General features: G+C 29.4%; 1 protein-coding gene across 1 annotated transcript in view; it reads left to right on the top strand.

Annotated features, from left to right (window-relative positions):
* LOC128250679 (uncharacterized) overlaps positions 1–265 on the top strand; it is a 34,285-nt gene extending 34,020 nt beyond the window's left edge. Inside the window, exon 6 of the mRNA XM_052976284.1 lies at positions 65–265. Within this exon, the coding sequence (XP_052832244.1) occupies positions 65–265 (201 nt within the window). The remainder of the gene's footprint in view (positions 1–64) is intronic.
* The last annotated feature ends 435 nt before the right edge of the window (positions 266–700 follow it).

The following is a 700-nucleotide window of genomic DNA, read 5'->3' as shown; positions in this document are numbered from 1 at the left end:
ATATATATATATATATATATATACATGGTGATATGGAATGATTATTTCTTCCTGTATTTTATAGGCAAGAGACTTGGAACTAATTCGTTACAACACATTTTGGATAATTGGCAACTTGGACATGAATATTGAGGAGTTAAAAACTCTTGAACTGCAGAATGTTCGAGCAAACATCCTCTATATAAAGAAGCCTTGTATTTCTTCGTCTGTAGGTATATCTGGTGAGCAGAATGGATTTAATATATCAGTAAGTAGACAGACGTAAGTTTTTATGATTGTAGATAAACATAGATGTACATACATACACATAGACACACATTGACTGACATAGCATACTAATACACAGGCGCATATGTATATGTATGTGTGTGTATATACATATACATACATATACACACACATATTTAAATCAAATAAGTATCATTGCAGTTATTAATACTACTACTACTACTACTACTACTACTACTACTATTACTACTACTACTACTACTGCTAATAATAATAATAATAATAATAATAATAATAATAATAATAATAATAATAATGTAGCTAACAAGTTTACACCTTTAGAGGTAAAATATAAAATAAATTTAGCAGACCACAAGAGACACGTTCGTGTCCCTAGAACATGCATGATCAACGTTTACTAAACTCTCATTTGTCGTCCACGACAAGAGAATCCATCATAGATATATATAGA

Source organism: Octopus bimaculoides, chromosome 24 (genome assembly GCF_001194135.2).
Source record: "Octopus bimaculoides isolate UCB-OBI-ISO-001 chromosome 24, ASM119413v2, whole genome shotgun sequence".
Taxonomy (NCBI): domain Eukaryota; kingdom Metazoa; phylum Mollusca; class Cephalopoda; order Octopoda; family Octopodidae; genus Octopus; species Octopus bimaculoides.
The sequence above is the reverse complement of the archived record's forward strand: the minus strand, read 5'-3'. Positions and strand labels throughout refer to the sequence as shown.